We start from the raw sequence: 16,951 nt of genomic DNA, 5'->3' as shown, positions 1-16,951 counted from the left end.
ACATTGGAAACCCTTTCAATGACCTGCTGTTACCTTTAGAATTTTAAAAATGTCAACTCCTTCCCCAGTCCCATGTGACTTGGCCCTGCCTGCTCCTCCATCCACCTCCTGGTTTGCTTTTCTCCTTGCTGGTTACCTTAGACCCCTTGGCCTCCATCCTGTTCCTCAAACATGCCATGCCCATTCCAGCTTCCAGACCCTTCTGCACCTTCTCTCCTCCATCTCAGCTTTAGCCCTTTACTGTCCTGTCTGTCCAGTGTCGTGGGCTGTCGTGGAATGCCTATCACACGCCAGGGATCTGCCTTCAGGAGAAGGAAACTTGGGCCTCCCCAGTCCCTTCCTGACCCCAGGTTGTGCCTGAGGCCTGCAGTGCAGCTCCTCGCCCTGATGATTGTTCTCTCTCCCAGGAGCAGGACCTGGCCCAGCAGAAGGCAGCAGCACTGGATCCTGAGCTCAGAAGGAACTCTTAGCTGGAAACTGGGAACTGTATGGACACTCAAGACTCTGACTTCCTTCAAAAACAAAACAAAATTTTTTTTTAGCTTTGACAAACACACAAAAGTGGTAATAAAGAGAGCCCTCCTTCTCAACCCAAAATGTGAGCCACCTGTGGCACAACCACCACCCACCTCCCCCAGCCCCTCCATTAACAAACCAACAGACAAAATCTGAGTACTTTGCCTCTTTCAGTAACATGTTATAGTGTGTGTGCTTGGGGTTCCAAGGTGTGTGGGATTGAGTTCTCTGCTTTGTTTTTTAAAATATTATATGTAAATGTAAAAAGTTATTTAAATATATATTTTAAAGAACCCTAACTGCCAACTTTTGCTGAAAAAGAAAAAAAAAAATCACTGCTGCATTAAATGAACCACACATGTGTAAATACTGTTGTCTCCCCGGACAGAGCTCAGGCCTTTGAAAAGCTCAGGGCTACACCTGCCTTAGAAAATAACCAGAAACTTGAAATAAAGCTAGTTGATATGGGTACAAATTCTGAGGAACAATGCAACGCTGCCTCTTTCTCATGGCAAATCCGACTGTACAGGCCACTAGGTCTTCTCAGAAACCACGCCTCTATACCTGCCTCCCTCTATCCAGAGGGGAGCCCGGACAGGCCAACTGGTACAGGCCCCGGGGTGACAGGACAATTCTGGCCACGTCCTCAACCTGTTCCCTTGGGTCATCAGCCCGCGAATAGAAGACAGAGGTCAGTGGCCACGATCTCGGCAGAGTGCTCATGACTTGGAGGCCTTTTGCAAGAAATATTTGGGGCTCCTGGCCACTGGCTGCAGAAATGGCTCGATGGAATTTGGGACGTGTTGTTTTGTAGCCCTGGCGTCTGACCCGGCTGGGGAAAAGCGCTCTCTGCCAGCTCGGCTATCCCCCAAAACGTAGAGCAGGGATGGGTTCTGGGTTCTGAGCCTGAGGCGGGCCTGTGCGCATGCACCTGAGGGGCAGCCGCGCCCCTCGGCTTCTGCTTCCCCAGGGGTACCTGCGGACCCTACCCCGTCTGCTCCGAGCTGGGTTCAAATATGCTGTTTCCTGCCCCGTTCCTTTCCGCAGAAGCACCACTTCAGGGTTATTAAGCCCTCCACATCTCGGCTGAATGATGTCTACTATCCTGCCTATTTAATGCACTATTATGTATGGTTCTCCATGAGACGCAGAGAGAGACTATCAGATAGTTTAGACCCAAAGGGTAGGTTTTTGTATTATTTTTTCCAGCCTTTTTTTATTTTAAAGGGGGAGGAAAAGTTAAAAATACCCAGATTGTTTTAGTTTTTGATTTTTTTTTTTTTAAGGTGCTTCAATTTTAAAAGGAAGATCTATTTAAAGCTAGTTCAGATCAGGGATTGTCATCCTTTTTGTCCAATGTATTCCTTGTTCTTTAAAAAAAAAACCTAGGAGAAAATCACTTAGCCCTTGTGTTCACTAACTCCTCCGTTTTTATTTATTCATTCAACAGAGTTTTGAAGAATTTGGCCCATTCTCTCTAAGTTCCTTTGTGGAACAGGGTCAGTACAACCTGGCCCCTTGTGGGTGGGGAGGTAGGGGCCACCCCTGGGTGGCCAGATGGCTGCAATAACCCCTCTCTGGCCAGGTGCGTGAAAAATCGGCACAGCCTCTATCACCTATGCAGTTAGACCAGAAACGTCTTGAATGAATATGTCACTGTATCGGAATCCTTCTTTCTTAAAAACCCCTGCCTGTGATGAAATATACTTACAGCCAGGATTTGACAAATTCCAATTGAGCCATTTGCCATCCAGAAACACTGGTGAGGTCTGTCCCCCAGCCTCTGGGGTGCAGTTCCTCAGGCTGTACCCAGCACACCTGTTGGTGAGGGTGTGAGAAGTGCCTAAGCAGTTGACATGTGATCTGGGCCGCCTTTATTTCTCAGGCCAGAAGTAGCAGCTGCTGAGGATAACAGCTTGCCTTACGTGGCTTTAGGGAAGGAGGGTATGGCTTTTAAGATGAACTGCAAAAAGCTTCTGATTGTTGAAATTTTTGTTAATGGCTTTGTGTTTTTGTTTTTAATGCCTTTGAGTGAATGTTACCTTCCTTGTCGGAAGCCGTACTCCCAAAGTGGCTTGCTTTTAGCCTTGCCTGGAAAACCACTCCTCAGCAGCCTTAAGCAATAAATAGATGAGTAGAGAATGTGGCTTCAGTCGGACTTATTAAAATAAGTGTGTCTGATTTTTCATTTGAAAGAGTGATACCTGAGGATGGCAAAGGAAGCATATCTAAATTTTGTAGTCTACAGAGAGCTTGAAACAGACGAATGAAAATGTAAAAGCTTAAGTATCAGCCGTTGTCTTTTAAATTCGTGTTGGCTCCTCAGATCAGGAGATCACCAGAATATAATCACCAACTTTATTACTGCCTCAACATTTACATCCAAATAAATGTCTCTGAGGTTGTAAGGCCCCAGTACTGATGACAAGTACTTCTATCATGGACTCTCAGTGGCACATAGTGTTTAGAGAGCAGTGGAAATGGAGCATCACATTTTCTACTGAGAACCACCCTCCCGCAACTCCCAAACCATATGTGGCAGTTGGGCCTGGCCCTGCCACCCAGCCCTGGGTGTAGGATGGCCACACAAACTGAACAGTGCTGGAACCAGGTAAAAAATGGGTGTTTGGGTGTTCTGACTAACAAGGTTACCTCTTTGTAAACGCAGCCCCAGAGAGCTCAGGCCCTTTCCCCTCTCCTCTGAACCGGAGCCATTTTATAAAGTTCTGTCTGCTGTCCCAAGTGCCCAGGCCCTCCCTTATGTGCTGCTAGTCTCTGCTCGAAATTCATGCAAGACTAATGCTTTTTAAATGAGGTCTAGAAAATAATTACTACTCAAGAGTATTATTTTTAAAACAACTGCCTTTTTCTATTCTTTATATAAACCCTTTCTATTGTGTTGGTCAAATGAGGCACTATTTTAAAATGCTTTTTAAAGAATTTCTCCCATAGCACTTAAAAGATATTGTGTAAAGACTTTGCTGTAAAGATTTTGTAATAAAATGGTCTAAGGGCTCTTTCTCCAACATTACCATTTTTAAAAAATGTTTTAAAGGCTAGAAAACAACTTATGTATATTCTGTATATGTATAGCAGCACATTTCATTTATGGAAATATGTTCTCAGAATATTTATTTACTAATATATTTATCTTAAGCCATGTCTTATGTTGAGAGTGTGACATTGTTGAAATAATCATTGAAAATGACTAACATGAGGCCCTGTAAATACATGATAATTGCACACAGATTTTACATATTTGCCGACCAAAAATGATTTAAAACAAGTTGTAGTCTTCTATGGTTTTGTAACAAATTGTACAAATGACTGTAAAAAAAAATACAATTTTATCAAGTATGTGTTATATGTTGTATTGCTCTGTCCAGCAGAAGTCTAGTGGACTTCGTAGGGACTTTTAGTGTCCTATGAAGCAGAGGTTCCTGTGGGCACGATCCCTTCATTTAACTTCACCTTGCCCGTGAAAGCATCCACCAAATTTTCTTTCCTATTAGTATAAGTTCAAGTATTGCAGATATAAGCTGTTTTCACAGGAGGGCAACTGTCTGAAAGTGGTATGGGTTTAGACTGTTGAGGTGGTAGTAGGCTTTGCTCAGGGAGCAAAGGAAACTGGAAGACAATCAAGAACCTAGCAGCCCCACATGCGTGTTCTCCGTGGATAAAAGGGCTCCATTGCTTAGGACCCCCTTCGCCCTGTCCCCTGTGATTGCACACTGAGGCCTGCTAGGGGAAGCCGCCAAGGTTTCCATCGGCCCGCAAGCAAGAGCACGGTGGCCATCCATTTCCAGCAATGGCGCCTGCGGAAGTGCCAAGTCCTCTGGGGGAGCCATCACCCACCACCCTGGTCTCCCCAAGGCTGACCCGGGTCACTCCTGGGCAAGCCTCTTTGGAAAGTCCATCCTCCTGGTTATGGCCACTGTGTTGGAGTTCCCAGCGCACTCGGACACACACACACACACACCCTCCCAGGGCTCCAGTGGCATGGTCACCCTTGACCTTGGAGGGGAAGCAGCCTGGCTGCCAGCCCTGCAAATCAGCGCCAGACCCCCTTCCTGAGGGCAAGGCTTGTCACCACCACCAGCCACCGTGCTTCCAGGGGCTCCAGGCTTAGGGCCCACCTCGCAAGCTGCAGTAAGCAGAGGTAGTTGGGTTGTGTTTATGTCAACAAAGCCAAACACAAAAAGGAAGTAAAGGGAGCCCCGCTGTATTCTTCAAGCCACACGCAAGCTGTTCACCTCATATCGACAGCTTCATAAACAAACAAACACGCACCTAGCAGTCCACTTTAAAATAAAGAGGGGGTATATGTGTTGCATATGTCATCTGCTTCATATTCCAGGCCTCTTCTTACCTGAAAAACAGAGGCCCCCAGCCTTTTAGGTTGAGGGCAGTGTCTGAACCCCCAAGCATCCCCTAGAAATGCCTAATCATGAAAGTGGAGAGGGGCCCTCAGTCTTGAGAGAATCTGTACCCATCTGTCTTGATTCCCTGGGAGGGTAGTTATTAACTTGCCAAGCAGATGCTGAGATTATGTGGAAGGTGCAAAGTGGTGTTTATTTTTCAGACATCTAGCAGAGAATATCCTAATCCCATGAGTTCCTATTCCTATTTCTCACTCCTTAACTTGGGCCATTTTTTTGGCACAGGCTCCTGGGTGACATCCGGCCGCTTCCTGCCCAGCAACAGGTTCTGAACACCTTCAGGGGTGGCGCCCTGGCTGCACAGAGCCTCCCAGAGCTTTTGTTTAATGGCCTTGCCCAGCTCCAAGCTGTACCTCTTGGGGGTCCCTGAAGGATTCCACAGCATTGGCTCGACCACAGCATGGTACAGAGCCCGGTAACCCTCTGCAGAGAGGCCGTGGATGGTTAGCGTGTCCTCCGACAACTGCCCTCTCTTTCTGGCTTCAGGAAGCTGTGCCTGGTCCTTCCAGGCTGTTGTCCCACTGTCCCAGGGCAGCGTTTGGGTAGCAGCCACATGTTCAGCATATCTGTCCTCAAGATCTTGGCAAGCTGTTACTTTTTTCTCCTTTGAACTTTCTTTACTCTAGCCAGGAAGAAAGGAGAGAAGTCAAAGCTAAAACTCGAGAAGGGAGCTCAAAATAATTATCTGGGATTTGTGTCCTAGAGTCTTGGTTACAGCAACAACCAACATTTGTCTAGCGTGTTCTAGTTTTCCATGTCCCTTCATTTGTACCATCGCATGCATTCCGCCTGCCCCTGTCAGAACGGCAGGACAGCTTTAAAGGCAAGGAATTTGAAGGTGATTTGCCCAAGGCCATGCAGCTAGAAGGTTCAAAAACCACAGCACACAGCTGCCATGTATTAAATGCCATGTACGTGCTTAAACATTTGCACCCTTTGCATATAAGTATTAACTCATTTAATCCTTATAAAGTCCTATGAGGGAAGGACCATTATCCCCATTTTATAGAAGATAAAATCAAGGCACAGAGAGGTTAAACACAAGGTCATCCTCAAATCATAGAATCGGGATTTGAAGCCTAGCAGCCTGAGTCCATGGCCTCACTCTGAACTCTGCCAGCATCCATGGAGTGATGCAGCTGCACTCAGATAAAGCCTGGGTGCCAATACCTCCGCATGGAAGCTCATAGCCAGATGTGTGGCTCACCTCTGACTCATATGCATGTGTGTTAACGAACCATCTCCTAGCCTTTAACTTTCCCGCCCTTATTTCCTTCTGTGCTGATGAAAGCCACCTCAACCTTCTGCAGAGCTAGGCAGAGTGTAAATAGCATGACATCAGATATGGTGCTCTCTGCCATATTGTGCTGGGCTACCCCCTTCCCCACCCGGTCTTTAAGATTCCCTTTGCTGGGTATAAACCTCTTACATGTTTGTCTTTAAGTGTTCTCGAGCTTTCCCTTTTCCCTCTCCCCACCTCATCACTTTCTCCACCACCGGCCATCTACCTTGCTGATGCCTCCTGCAGGCCTCCCACGTCTGGGTGAGCCCGGCCTGGCTGTCCCCTTGCTCTTGGAACTGATGGGGTTTCTCATCCTGCCCCTCTGGGTGACTTTCTTCACCGAACTGTCCTTGGGTCTTAATCTCTTCGGGGGCATTGCTTCTCCAAACTTATGGGGTCTCGGACAGCATGTATCCTTCAGTTGTCGCCTGAGCACAAGCTTAACCAGAGAGAATGAACTGGCAACCAGTGGGTTCTTGACGACTTCCCAAGAAGAGGAGATACCTGGTGCTGGGGCATTGATGTTCTGCTTTGCACACGTCCTGGCCGTCCATATGTTGGTGAGAGCTGGTGACTCCACATAGCAATCCTGAAGCCTGGTGTTTAGTAAAATGGACTGTCGGAGCCCATAGGTGGGGATGCTGGGGTTTCGTCTCATGTAGATTGGATGCTAGAATTAAAAAGAAAAAAGCGGTGATGAAAAAAGACCGGTTCTCAAGCAGGGACTAGAAGCTCTTCTCTGGAGGCAAAGTATTAGCCTCCCTTTTATTGACTATTCTTTCCACATAGCTCTTAGAAATCTTGCTACACGTCCTCTCTCCTCTTCATCAAAAATATTCCAAGGAGGGAAAGGACAGTAACTTCACAAGTTCACAGCAATAACCAGGCTCTTGGAGGACAGAGCAGGCTGCGTGGGAAGCGGGGGTTCAGGGAGCATTGGTGAGAAGGAATTGAAAACAATTCCTGTCTGCTGTAAAGACAAGGGAATTGGTGGCAGGAAGGAATCTGAGACGGGGTCAGTCAAGGATCTAAGTTATAGCCACTCCTCAACCACACTACAATACAGAAAGGACAGCAGGTAAGGTCCTGCCAAACCCTGAGCACATTTTAACCAGATTGCCATGAGCCAAGAAAAGCTGCTAAACAGGGAAATATATGCTTGGAACCCATAAAAGCAAAAGTACAAGGTAAAGGATATTGGCCTCCATTTCCTGGGACCAGCCAAGATAGGAGAATAATTGGTACAGATTAGAATCACATAGTTAAAAGACCTGGCTTTCTAAGTAATGTCATCTATAAAAAATAAAATCACCTTACCATATTGCAGTTGCCTTAAATTTTATTTTAGCTAGCTTAGTAGGGGGAAGATATATGTATTTTCTTTTTCCTTTTTCTCTTTTTTGTTTTGTTTTGTTTTGTTTTAATAATTCTAGTCACCTGTCTTTCTCTGCCTCGGTCATGTATGGGCAAATTACAGTTTGTCTAGATTTTGGCTCACATGCTAGCAGGCCTGAACCATTATCTCTAGTATTTGTGATGTCACTTTTGTTTGTGATGTGGGTGTGAGTGGGTGTTACATCATCAGATTTTATAGTGAAATTATGTTGGAGGAAGTTCTCTTTTGCTATATACCCTCAGGAATTTCTGACGTCCTCATTCCCTCCCCCCACCTACCCCCACCCCCCAAAAAAGGGGTTTAGGAGGATTTCGAAGATCCTGACATTATTAAAAAGCACGCTTCATATGGAAATGTAGCAGATTTGTGGATGCAGGTAGTGAGATGCATCCTTATGTGTGCAAAAGTGCCCTTCTCTGTACACATAAAGAAGGTACTGTTAAATTCTCAGAATAGCTGCCAAGGTTAGGGACCAGAAATGAAAGAACACGTTCCTGCAGCCCTGGGCGCCTCTCCCTGCGTGTCTCTCCCAGGGGAGACTACATGGTTTCAGGAATGTGGTTTTATTTTACATCCCATGGCAAATGCAGTAATTAGAGCTGTTAGCTGTGTCAAGGGCTTGAAACGAGAACAAAGACGCCTCTTCCTGGGAACTCCAGGGCAATGCCTCCCTTCTTATCAGGTGCTGGGCCTGTTGGCGGTTTTGATTTTTCATATACAAAATGCCAAAGGAGGCTCTCTCCCGAGGGGGAGGAGACCGAAATGATGGAAAAAGAGAGTATGAGTCTGGCAGGAGCTCCTGGAACTGCCTGCGTTGCCTGTTTGAATTTTGGAGTGTTGTCTCTGGAGTGAATCAAAGCCTGCAGGCAGACTGCACTGCAGGTCGCGGTGGAACCACCTCCAGCCCTGACAGCATCTGGACCTTACAGACTCTTTGGAGACAATGGGGACATTCAGTGGCGAGCCCTGGCCACACCTCCTAAGAGGTGGGTCAGTTTTAGAACAGGGCGTTGGAAAGGGTTTGACTTTGGGAAGGGTTTGCGAACGTCTGGAGACTAGGCGGCAAGCATCCTTTTGAGGCCAGCAAGTCCTGGAAAGGTGGCACCAGGCTCTTGGCCCACCTGAAAATTACTGTCTGCCTTCACTCTGCATCTCAGGGACAGAAGGGAACCGTAGAGCTAGAAAAGCACTATAAAAGTAGCTCTTCTGTCTCCCCTAGCTTGAGGTTTGCTTTCCTACACCTGCTCTGTCCAGACACATCACATGTATTTGCTTTTCTAAACGTTTTCCACCCTGGCTCTGAGGAACACTTTGAATCTCTTAGCACAGAACTGATTACCTGGAAGGCAGCTGATACAAACTCTTCACATGCAATGGAATTATTCTTTCTCTCCCTGCAACATAACTCACTTATACTGATTGTGCCTGAACAGGTAATCCTTGCCTTCTTTAGGACTCACTCCTTAATCTCACCAGGGTTCCTTGGCTTGTGCTATTTCTCCCATCCAATAAAATTAGTATTTCTTGAATGCCTGCTGCTGGCTAGGCTCCATTCTAGATACCTTACAAGCATCATCTCATGAAATGTTATCAAGAGTCCTAACACTTTGGGTGCTGCAGTCATCTCTACTTTATAGGTGAAGAAACTGAGGCCACAAATTGCTCAAGAACCATGTCCCAGGTCCCACAGCCAATAACCAGCAAAGGCCGGACTCAATCGAGGTCTCCATCACCCTTCTCTTCACTGCCCTGTTAGCCATCGCCGTGATGCTTTGTCTCTCACCTGGGGGATGCCCATCCAACTATCAGATCTGACCTAACTCTAGTCATATCCTTGTCATGAGAACTTTCTCTGGGCTTAGGAGTTGGCCTGCCCAAGTTTGACTCCCAGGTTTATCTCTCAGTGGGTATGTTAATTCACTTTTTTTTTAATCTTAATTTCCTCATTTACGAAATACAGATAGTAACAGTGCTTATACCAGAATTACTGTGATGGTGAATTGGGAATTCAATGCACGTGCAGTACTTGGCATGGCTCCTGGTAAATAGTAAGTGCTTAAAAAAGAAAGTTCTTATTAATGTTATTAATATTAGGGTCGATTCACTCATCCTACCCTTTCATTTTCCTTTTTTTTTTTCCTGACCTTGAGCCCTTGTAGCACATGGTCTGAGTGACAAAACCTGATATTTGATAGACCTTCATCTCAGGTCCTACTTGTGCATCTGTCTGGTACATGAGGCCAAGCAATGAGCCCCTTGAAGGCAGAGAGTGATTCTGACGTGACTTGGGTATCATGGCACCTCTTTTCTCATGATACATCTTCAGTCAAATAGGTCAGGTTGACCATTCTCACAGAGAGGTATATTTCCAGGAGTCAGGTTTCTCCTTGGCTGTGGAAGTTGTCCAGAATATCCCATGCTTCATTAGTTGGAAAGGGAAGTAGGTACCTGAGGATATGCTAAGGAAAGCAGTTAGTGTTTAACAGAGATTGTTCCATCGAAGGTTGTTCAGAATTGTAAAGTCAAGATGGAAAGAATCTACTCACTACGGGGCCCCAAAACCATTGCAAGAGTTTCCACTGTTGGAGCCAACATTTGATCCAGAGAACTTGGGGTTGGGGCAGAAGGGTTTCCATGTTGTTGAAAGCCTGTTCCTCAGCTTCATTCTCCCATGAAACTTTTTTATTCTACTGAACTCAGTCTAAACAATCTTTATTTTCCACCCATCACTTTGAGCTGTGCTTCCTGACATATCTAAACCACTGCTTCTCTCTGGAAACACATCTGCCTGTCTTTGATGCTTGGCCAAGCTCTCTTCACTGAATTTTAGCTCTATAACCTCCTTTCTTTTTTTTCTTTCCTTGATGACTATCTTTCTTCTCTTTAATTTCTCTTAGCTCCTATTCTCTTTCTGGAGGATCAGCTAAATGAAGAAGAAATTGAACAAATTTATGTTAATTCTCATCTTCTCCAGCTCAAAAATTCTAGGAGAATTTAGTCATTTGTATTTTAATACCCAGGCAGTAAACTTCCATACCCATATAGGGACATATCTTAGGTTCATGACATAGAAGGCTTAGGGAAGAAGAGAAGCACTTTGGATGAGAGAGACTTTGAAAAGATTCCTTAACCATGATGCAAGCTCCAATGACCAAAGATTTAGACTGCATGAGCTGGACATGCAGCTATCATAGGCCAAACCTGTGAAATAAGGGGATCCTCACCCTACCCCACCCCTTCTCACTTGACTCTTGGGCGGATGACTCCCACCTTATTTCCAACCCAAATCCTGGGTGCCCCTCAGACACCTTTAATCCATTATGTTCAAGACCAATTTCTTTCTCTTCCCCTGCCTCCCATCAGAGCAAGCAAATGACTGCCGCTTTTCAATTTTCCATCACTTGTTATCGAAACCAGAATTCTAGGAGACCAGATCGGTAACAGGGCTGTGCCAAGGCAAAAAGAAAACTCAAAGGATCCTGTCTTGATGAATAATTTTGAAATTTTGTTTATTGTGGTTTTTTTCATTCATCTAGATTTTAATAATATTGATTGAAATGTATATCTCAGTTACTGAGTTTTTTAGCACCCCTTTAAGTTTTGTGCCTACGGTCAGTCCCTTACTCTCCTCACCTGGTCCCAGGCCCTGAACCACTCAGTAGAAATTGGTTGACAGAGCCCCAGAAGGACAAGAAGACAATGTAGCATGATTCCTAAGAGCGTAGGGGTGGGGTCCCATTGCTTGGGTTCAAAAGTCCACCTCCACCACTGTGTGACTTTTGGGCATTGATTTAGTCTCTCTGTGTGAGGTCTGCTGGGAGGACTATGTGAAATTTGACAACAAACATTTGGGACGCTGCCTAGAATTTAGCAAAGTCCTCAGTAAATCTTTGCTATTGTTGTTATGATCGGACTCCTTGTCCAGTGCTCTCTCTATAACTCTCCTAACTGGAGTTTCAAAGATATTGGAATGACCAAACTCCACCAGATTAAGTCTCCTAGTTTCTTTGGCAAATCCTGCTGCCCTGGGCAGAATCGAAGTTCCTGACCGCAGGACACCAGCAGACAGACAGACACCGACATCCTTCTGGCGGTCCAGGAGCTGTAGCCAGTATCCTCACTCTTTCCATGAAATAAAGCCACTAAACGCCCCAGGCATGTGAAACATTGAAATGAATATCTCAGGCTGCTTCTCTCCAGGGGCCCAGACCACATAACTAAGCAAAAGACCTTGAGCTGCTAAGCACCGTGACCTAGACACATTCAGCTGTATTTTTAGCCTCTTGTGCACTGTTTTCCATCACCTGTGCTGGGCTGTATACTGGAAAACAGGAGAGGGCAGGGAAGGCGGCAGGGATGTTTCTCATAGCAGCCAGTGGAGACAGGGGCTTGCATGTTCTTTATTTCTGAGTTCTGGTGTACAGAGGGCCATGGGGCCAGCCTCATTGGCGTGCAACCTCAGGTGGTCACCATGCTTAAAAGGGCCCAGCACTTGGTTTAATACTAGCTTGTTGCAGTCTTGAAATTCTTAATAGTTTTGAACAAGAGGCCCCTCGTTTTCATTTCACCCTGGGCCCTGCAAATTATGTAGCCAGTCCTAGACATACAGCAGGCTGGAGAGAACCAAATGAAGGAAGGTGCTAGGTACCTGCCCAGCAGGGGTGACTTCTCATAAGCCGGCAGGACAGGCCAAAATGAGGTCTGGACATGCCCTATGGGGTGGCCTGAGAGGGGCCATGTAAACTTCTTTTGGAACCTCCAGTCTGCCCCTTCTATTTTTTACTCTGAAACCTCTGGGTGTGATGCAAAAGAACAAGGAAAGATACTGTAGAGAGCTGGGTCCTGCTTTGTTAAAGGCTTTGCCAAGAGTTTTGCTTTCTGAAATTCATATATTTTTGTGTTAGTTGTCCCCAGCTCCAACCCAGCAGTCCTCCTCCCCACATTCCACGAGGAAGGGACAGACTTGTCCTGTTGTTGTCCTCACTGCTCAGCAGTGCCTCCCTCGTTTGTTTCCTGAGGGAACATTCACCTTTGTGGAGGGCTTTTTTTTTTGGCTGAGGGTTTCAGCAGCATCTTCTGTCATTCTCCTAGAAGCTGCTTCCGCCTATGAGGGTGCAAATCAGGAATTAAGAGTTCCCAAATTCTGCCCCAGGAGGTGTTTTTGGAAGCAGGGAAGGTCTCAAAAAGGTGAGGAAGAGAAAGGGACCCCAAGGTGGGATGTGGAGGGTAAGCTCCCAGAGACCTGCGGGGAAGGGGACTGTCCCGGTTCCCCAAGAAAGAGACCAGCGGATTCTTGAACTAGGGAGTGACACAGTGGAAACAATGATGAACAAGATTCTTCTTGCCACGAAGCTGGGTCGTATGGGTGGAGAGAGACGGCGAGCGAGAGGCCTCTTGGGCGGGTACGTAGCTGCGCCCTTTGGGCCGGATCCTGGGAGCAGCACGGGGGTGGGGATTGGGGAGCGGCGGCGTGGGAGGGGCGGTTGGGGCTGGGGGCTCCGGGAGGGAGTCGGGGGCTGGGGTAGCCCAAGACTGGCCATGGGGCCCCGCCCACCCAGCCCCGCTCTGGGCGCGGCGAGTCTGCACAAGAGGTTAGACGCTCTCGCCGCCGCGCGGGGCGCAGGCCAGAACTTGCCGGCTCAGGACCCCGGACTTGAAAGGGCCCGGCGCACCGCCTGGACCTGCCCCGCCGGGCGTCACCGCGGCGCTTTAGGCGGGAGCCCAAGGAAAATCCCCTCTGCCTCGGGGAGTGCGGGGGTGAAGGGACGCCCACGTCCCACCCTGGGAGGGGCCAGGGAACACCTTGCTGGTGTGTGTGTGTGTGTGCGCGCGCGCGCGCGCGGAGTGGGGGTGTGGGGGTATGGGACCAAAGGCCTGCCACGGGGGCGTCAAGAACTTAAGCAAGACACACGCACTTTTGAGCCTCAGTTTCCCAGTCTGTAAGATAAGCGTCAATGCCCTATCCAATTCCTTACTTTTTCTGGGTTGATTGGTTTAACTAACTTCTATCTACTCCGCTTCTGTAAACGCTTTTGTTATTCCCATTTTACAGATGATTGAGGCTGGGAGAGATCATGAAACGCGCCTCGAGTTGACTCAGGACAAGTGACAGGATTCGGAATCAGGGCTCAGTATGCGAAGTTTCCTTTGTTCGTGGCGGCACGAACCTGGATGGAAAAAGAGAACTCAAAATATTCTGAGCTCCTAGAATAGGCACACCGGGAGTAGTTTCCACGAATTGTCTCCTTTAGTACGACCGTCTACAGACGAAGAAACTGAGGGACAGAGAGATTTTTTTCCTTTAAACTTGCCCAGGGTCTCGCAAGTGACGGAGTGGGATCTGAACCCGGGCAGGCTGACTACAGAGCACCCTTTTCTAACCACCTACGATGAGCCAAGCGCGTGAAAGTGGTTTGCAGACTGCCGCTTGGATTATTGCTGCTGTGGTTGAACCCGCGTGTAGGTCATGACCCGAACGAAGGTGGAGCAGGGGTCAATGGGGGCCGGCCCGCTCCAGATGGGTCAAACCTGGGGGTGGAGACTCGGAGGCTGGGCCCCGAACTCCGCCCTACACCTGTTGGCCCCGCCCCTCGATCGGGCCAATGGGCCGCCCTTCGGGGGCGGATCCAGGTGCGGGGCGTGGGCGGGGCCCAGCACGTGAGTGGCAGGCGCGGCGCGCGGGCGGGGCGTGCCAGGCGTGCGCAGTCGGCTCCGCCCCTCTAGCCTCGCGCCCCAGACCCGCGGGATCCCGGCGGCGGGTGCGGAGGGGGGTGGGGTTCGCTACGGAGGGCGGACCAGGGCGGGGCCGCCGAGCGGCCGGGGCGGGGCCACACTCGGGCCCCGCGTCCCGCTCCCATGGCTGTCTCCGGCTGCCCAAGCTGCCCCCTTTCCCTCGGGCCGTGCCCCGGGGCCCCGCATTGACGGCCCATGGCGCCGCCCGCCGCCCGCCTCGCCTTGCTCTCCGCCGCCGCGCTTACGCTGGCGGCTCGGCCCGCGCCCGGCTCCGGCCTCAGCCCCGGCCCTGGTAAGTGAGCGACCCCGTCAGAGGGGCAACCTGGTCCGGCCCCTCTGGGGACCCAACTCCCCTCTCTGCCTCAGAACCCCCATGGGACACCCTCCCCAAGCTCCCTCAGCGACGCCCTCCCCGCCCCCCCCCCCCGGGTCCGGCTGGCCCTCCCGCTTCAGGACCCGGGACCCTGACCCCAAGCTGTTCAGCGCCAGCCCTCCGGCCGGGACCTCCTCCAAAGCCCCTCAGCGACGGACCCTGGGCCCAGCAGGTTCCCCCCCCCCCCCCCGAAACACACACCGCCTCAGGACCCGAGACCCTCCCCAAACCCCTCAGCGACGACCCTTCTTCCCCAAGACCCCCTCCCGCCGCCCTCCCAGCTGCGCCGGCTTGACCCGACCCTAACTTCTGCCTCTCGAGGAGCGGGCTTGACTTGCCAGTCCTGCAAGAGGCAGATCCGGAGCCCGGAACGACCCGCTGCCCCCAGTCGGGACGCTCCTTCTGTCCCCACTCCAGGGCCCACTTTGAACTTCCCCATGGATCAAGTGACCCTCCAGCAGGGAGAAAAGAAGACAGGCAGGGCCCGTGGGAAACCTTTCCCCAACAGAGCCCATGGGGCTCGTCCTGGGGGTGCAGCATTAAGCCTCGCTTTAAACATTATGCACCCCCTGCCCCGTCCGAGGCCAAGGCCTCCAGAGGTGGCGAAAATCTCTGGATCTTCCATGCAGACTCTGAAGAGTAGGCAGGAGGGCGTTGTCTGGCCCACTTAGTTCTTCAGCAGGTTGTTTGGGTGTTGAGCATTGGGCATTCCCAAAAGGGACGGGACTAGTTCATTACTAATCTGCCAGAGTAGGAAAACCAGCCTCTGGATTCTTCGCCCAAAGTCAGACTGTGTGATGTTTGAAAGACAGGATTTTGTTGGGAAAAGAAAATCCAGAGTTGCTTTGTTTACTCACCAGCTTGGATTAGTGAAAAAGCTAGGACTGGCTGTTGCCACTTACTGTGCAAATTTTGGGCCATGCCTCCAGCGCTCTGGATCTCAGATTCCTCATCCGTAAAGGGGGGTTAATGATGCCTCCCTTGCAGGGAGATGTGAAGATTAGATGATATACTGCAGGTATCATACCCACGTATAGAATGCACCCAAAAAACATCTTTAACACTTTTTTTTTTTTTTTTTTTTGACATGGGCAGGCTCCAGGAATCGAACCTGGCTCTCTGGCATGGCAGATGAGAATTCTGCCACTGAGCCACCGTTGCCGCCCTTTAACACTTTTTATAGTCCTTTACAGTTCCCCAAATGCTAGATGCCTCATTTGCCCTGGGAATGCTGTGGGCTGCCAGTCTGATTAACCCTATAAAAGGTAATGCTTGGCTCTAGATCAGTGAAACAGGGGTCTTCGAGTGCTGTAAACTTGAGGCTCAGGAAGTGGTTTCTGAGTGATTGCAGGCCTTCTGTGGGATTTTTACAGTTTGATCACTTCTGCTGTTTGTCGTGTGTGAGGAGTGAGGAAAAGACATTCTCAGAGCCAGGATATGTCAACATAACTGTAACCTAGTAACCCCTTAGCTCCATTTTGCCATCTGTGTGGTCAGGATTTAATGTTCTTTACAGAGACAGAGGTATGGGTGGAAATAGACTAGTTACCCTTCTGGAAAGGGCAGAGTATTAGCTCTGAAAAGCAGTAAGCAGGCCAACTCTGTGCTTATGCTTGTTAGAAGGTGGCACCCTCTCCTCAGGCACCTTTGCTTGGGAAGGGGCAAATGTGATAGTTCTTATATAGTTTGAACCTCAAATCTTTGGGTTCTTTTATTTAGTCGTCTAGGGTAGGGGCAGATGAAAATGCTTGTGAAATGATTTGTGAAAAGTGGCCTAGATTCCCAATTCAGTGAGTCTCACCAGCTCAGTTTTCTACCATCTTGGTACATCAGTGTTTGTGAGTTTTCCTCTCTAGCTCCAAAAACAGTTTTAGGAAGATACCACATGGTCTTTAGCATCACATCCTGTCTAGAGCCTACCCACTAATTTTTAAAAACGTTTCCAATAAAAAGCACGTTTTACTCTCATAATATGCCAAGCTCACCATTTTATATTTTTTGATACTGTAATTTTCTCAAAAAATTTGTGGGTGGAAAAAATTATTTCAATATTTATATTCTGTACAGTTTTATAATATTTAAATTACTGGTGGTTTGCATTTTTGAATGCTGACTTTATAAAAACAGTTAGCTCATTCCCCATCAATGCTCCTTCTAATTACAGTATATAACCAACCCCAAATGATCTCCCTTCTCCTCTCCATTCTTCTTTG

The 16,951-nt window shown here is 48.5% G+C and overlaps 3 protein-coding genes and 1 long non-coding RNA gene across 11 annotated transcripts in view; 3 read left to right on the top strand and 1 right to left on the bottom strand.

Annotated features, from left to right (window-relative positions):
• Positions 1-3,871, top strand: part of ZNRF3 (zinc and ring finger 3) — a 158,682-nt gene extending 154,811 nt beyond the window's left edge. For all 7 annotated transcript variants that reach the window (XM_077160652.1, XM_077160651.1, XM_077160655.1 and 4 more), the window contains one exon: positions 408-3,871. In XM_077160652.1, the coding sequence (XP_077016767.1) occupies positions 408-451 (44 nt within the window). In that variant the 3' untranslated portion in view covers positions 452-3,871. The remainder of the gene's footprint in view (positions 1-407) is intronic.
• Positions 3,872-5,062: 1,191 nt separating this feature from the next.
• C5H22orf31 (chromosome 5 C22orf31 homolog) lies at positions 5,063-7,779 on the bottom strand. 2 transcript variants are annotated; one of them, XM_077159124.1, is made up of 3 exons: positions 7,675-7,779; positions 6,464-6,907; positions 5,063-5,577 (listed from the first exon to the last, which is right to left on the bottom strand). In XM_077159124.1, exons 2-3 carry the CDS (start codon positions 6,893-6,895, stop codon positions 5,140-5,142), a joined length of 870 nt encoding a protein of 289 aa, XP_077015239.1. In that variant the 5' UTR covers positions 6,896-6,907; positions 7,675-7,779; the 3' UTR covers positions 5,063-5,139. The 2 variants fall into 2 exon arrangements, with proteins under 2 accessions (XP_077015239.1, XP_077015238.1); XM_077159123.1 differs by having other exon boundaries at positions 7,555-7,761.
• Positions 7,780-7,867: 88 nt separating this feature from the next.
• On the top strand, positions 7,868-14,129 carry LOC143682346 (uncharacterized). Its single transcript, XR_013175087.1, has 4 exons — positions 7,868-8,066; positions 12,725-12,820; positions 12,936-13,035; positions 13,686-14,129. It is a non-coding gene; the product is annotated as an uncharacterized LOC143682346 (long non-coding RNA).
• Positions 14,130-14,417: 288 nt separating this feature from the next.
• The window catches only part of KREMEN1 (kringle containing transmembrane protein 1), a 99,374-nt gene continuing 96,840 nt past the window's right edge, over positions 14,418-16,951 (top strand). Inside the window, exon 1 of the mRNA XM_077160644.1 lies at positions 14,418-14,657. Within this exon, the coding sequence (XP_077016759.1) occupies positions 14,561-14,657 (97 nt within the window). The 5' untranslated portion in view covers positions 14,418-14,560. The remainder of the gene's footprint in view (positions 14,658-16,951) is intronic.

This window comes from Tamandua tetradactyla, chromosome 5 (assembly GCF_023851605.1).
Source record: "Tamandua tetradactyla isolate mTamTet1 chromosome 5, mTamTet1.pri, whole genome shotgun sequence".
In the NCBI taxonomy this organism is placed as follows: Eukaryota; Metazoa; Chordata; class Mammalia; order Pilosa; family Myrmecophagidae; genus Tamandua; species Tamandua tetradactyla.
Note: the sequence above shows the minus strand (reverse complement) of the source record. Positions and strands in the feature narration are given on the sequence as shown.